Source organism: Vigna umbellata, chromosome 1 (assembly GCF_029865625.1).
Source record: "Vigna umbellata cultivar VRB3 chromosome 1, Vumbellata_1.0, whole genome shotgun sequence".
NCBI lineage: Eukaryota > Viridiplantae > Streptophyta > Magnoliopsida > Fabales > Fabaceae > Vigna > Vigna umbellata.
The window spans coordinates 101,819,453-101,822,451 of record NC_142165.1 but is presented as its reverse complement, the minus strand read 5'-3'; the positions used below and the strand labels follow the sequence as shown (position 1 = coordinate 101,822,451).

Here is a 2,999-nt window from a genome sequence, read left to right as displayed (position 1 = left end):
TTTTTTTTTAAATTAAAATTTGAACCAAATCAAACACCTCTAAATCATTTAGAAAAGTTCATTTAAGATATTTAAGTTGAAAAATCTACAGCAATTAATAATATAGGTTGGTTATTTCTTAATTATTCCTTTATACACACTCTTTTATCTCTTCTATTTTTGATACCTTTCTTTTCCTTGAAGAACTTTATAATTTTCATCATCTGCAATAAACTACCCATAAGTATAACTATAACAATTAATAAAAATAAGTTTTTTTATGGCGATAATAGATACTTCTTTTAATTTTACTTATTTTTTTATTGTCATCTAAAATATAGAGCCACGACAGCATGTACAATCTTTTTCACACATAATCCGTATAAAGAGTAAAAAATAATACGTATAAGTAATTTTTTTTTTTATTAAATAGAACATGTGTACGAGACAGGACAGGACTCCCACACTTCTTGAACGTGCCGTTCTTAATTTACCCAAAACTAACTTCCAAGGTATATTCGATCAACTACCAGCGTATGGTATTATATAAATGCCCATAATTTTGTGCTCAACGCCTAAATAAGCACTTTATATACGCGTGTGCATCGTCAACAAGCTACAAGAGAACAAGAGAAGAAGTTTATGCATAGTTAAACACACATAGCAAAATCTTCTTCTTATTGGAAACAGCAAAACATGGCTGCCACCGGTGCCGCCCCAGATGGATTATTCTGGTCGGTGTACGAAGGGTGCATTTCTGGTTACGATAACTGCGTTGAACGGCGACCCTACCACCGTAATTGTGGCTGTGAACTCCATAACAAGTCTCTTCATTGCACACACAAGATTCCAAGGTCTAACAATGTGTCATACCCTATGAGGAGGGCGTGGAGTGAAGGAAGCTTGGCGTTGGCTACTACTACTTCTTCTTCTCCTTCTTCTCAGGTTGCTAATGGAGAAGATAAGATTTCCTTTAGTTAAGACTTGACGACAAGAATATTCAATCTGTTTCATTTGTTTGAGTCTGGTTTAGGGTTTGTTTCTTCTTCTTTCCTTCTTAGTTACCAAGATGATTTCAGGAATGGTTGTGAAGTGTTTGTATGGACGGTTTACAATTATTTCGGGTTTTCATAACTTGTTATTATGGTCATCAAAATTGGATCTTTATATGTATTTGCAACTTATCAATACTAATATGCGTTTTGTTAATTAATCTTTTGGTGTAAATATTAGGAATATTTATTGTTCTTGAGTGGATTTGGTAAAAATTTGGGAGTTAAATGTGGCAGGTAACTATATTTTCTTTGGAAATATGATTGTATATTGAATATTGGTTTTAACAAAGAAGTTGGAGCAATTGATTCCTGTGGATGTTTGTTGATGGACGGTGATATCTCAATTTGGTTTTGGTTTTGGTTTAATTTCACCGATCTGCGTTTGTAATCGTGATTAAAGAAAGAATCTTGACACAGTTTTGGGATCTTATCATATAACTATCATTATCCATAACACTGCATTCAACCAGATGAATAATAGCAGTAAATTTTTTGAGGTGAGCACAAATAACAGAAGCTACCCTTGTAATTGCCGAGGAGTTTATCAGTAGTTAATTATCGAAGATCAAGTTTATCCTAAATAAGGATGATGAATGAAATCTGTCTTTGAACAGTTTTTGAAGAATCTTCAAACTGTCAGACCAGATCAATGCACATGGGATGGTCAGATGCTGGTTTGCAGTTTCAAATGGAACAATGAATTTGATCTTGATTAAGTAAAAAAATATGATATTATAATATTCATAATTAAATATCTATTGGTCCTGTGAGGTATCATTTGGGTGAACTCAGATTAAGACCTCATCTGCAAATGACAGAGAAAACAAAGGGAAAAAGTGAAGAGGGCCTACACACGTGAACTGTGAAAACAATCAGAAAAGAACATACTATACGGCAGCTGGATTGAGAATGTAGTTCTATGGAATTTGTTCTACAAATCGGATATGAAAATCAAATGTCCTTTTCTAAGATCAGATGATTTAATTTTCGACATCGACATTCCAATGAGAGTATAAATTTTTTACTCAATTCTTGTTCAGAGAAATATATGCATTAACTTGGCTAAATCTTGATTTGTTAATCATAGAAACATGAGTTGCTTAGGTTAGTATAGTAAATCATTCAAACCAATAATTAAGAATTTTCCTTTCAACTGAGATGTCCTGCATAAAACACATGATTAAGAATTTTCTGTCACTAAATTTAATTTGGTCGGAAACATTAAAATTGAAAGAATGTTCTGTAACAGAATGCCAGCGGACACCAGCTAGACCTTCCAGAATCTGATTCTCAATCTGCAATAAGGAAGTGAATACTAGATATGGATTACATCTTTGTCAGATTTGGTCAAAAAGCCAATTATGTACATGTTGAACAGCTTCACTTAGATCAAATGTTTTTAAGATGAAACCTGGTATGATACTAATATCTCTGTCGTGTAAAGAAAATATGAAGATTCGAACAGTTAAGCATTGAGTTTCTACAGTTTCATCATAAACTCTTTCCAATCTGAAGCTTATATAATCATGTAGCAAAAGATCCTGATTTCTGGAATACCCTTGGAGAGTTACAACTCACACTAACATTTTCTTTTATGACTAGCCATTCATTTGGATGCATAGAAGGAAGGGGTCAACAATAAGCATTATCTTGTAAGTTACCACAACCATTATCACATGGACTCAAACAATAGTATCTGTAAGCAGAACATAAAGTCGCACTGCACATTTTGACTTAGTAATTGAAGTGACGCAAAAGTTACAACTTTCTGCATAGGAAATATCGCCTACCTAAGAATTATATTAAAGTTAACCAAAACTTTTGGAGAATTCTATAGCAAAAGTGAACCATACTACAAGACAAGGAGAGGTAGGTGGGTTTGAAGCACACATGAAAGAAAGGCCAAACCACTAACTTGTCTCTATTTTCCTTAGCGATGCATGTCTTGTGTAACTGTCTACTTTA

General features: G+C 33.3%; 1 protein-coding gene across 1 annotated transcript; it reads left to right on the top strand.

The window, feature by feature from the left end:
- The first annotated feature begins 510 nt into the window (after positions 1–510).
- Positions 511–1,192, top strand: LOC148206993 (uncharacterized). Its single transcript, XM_088115581.1, has one exon. The coding sequence runs from the start codon at positions 676–678 to the stop codon at positions 958–960; it is 285 nt and encodes a 94-aa protein (XP_087971707.1). The 5' UTR covers positions 511–675; the 3' UTR covers positions 961–1,192.
- Positions 1,193–2,999: the final 1,807 nt, after the last annotated feature.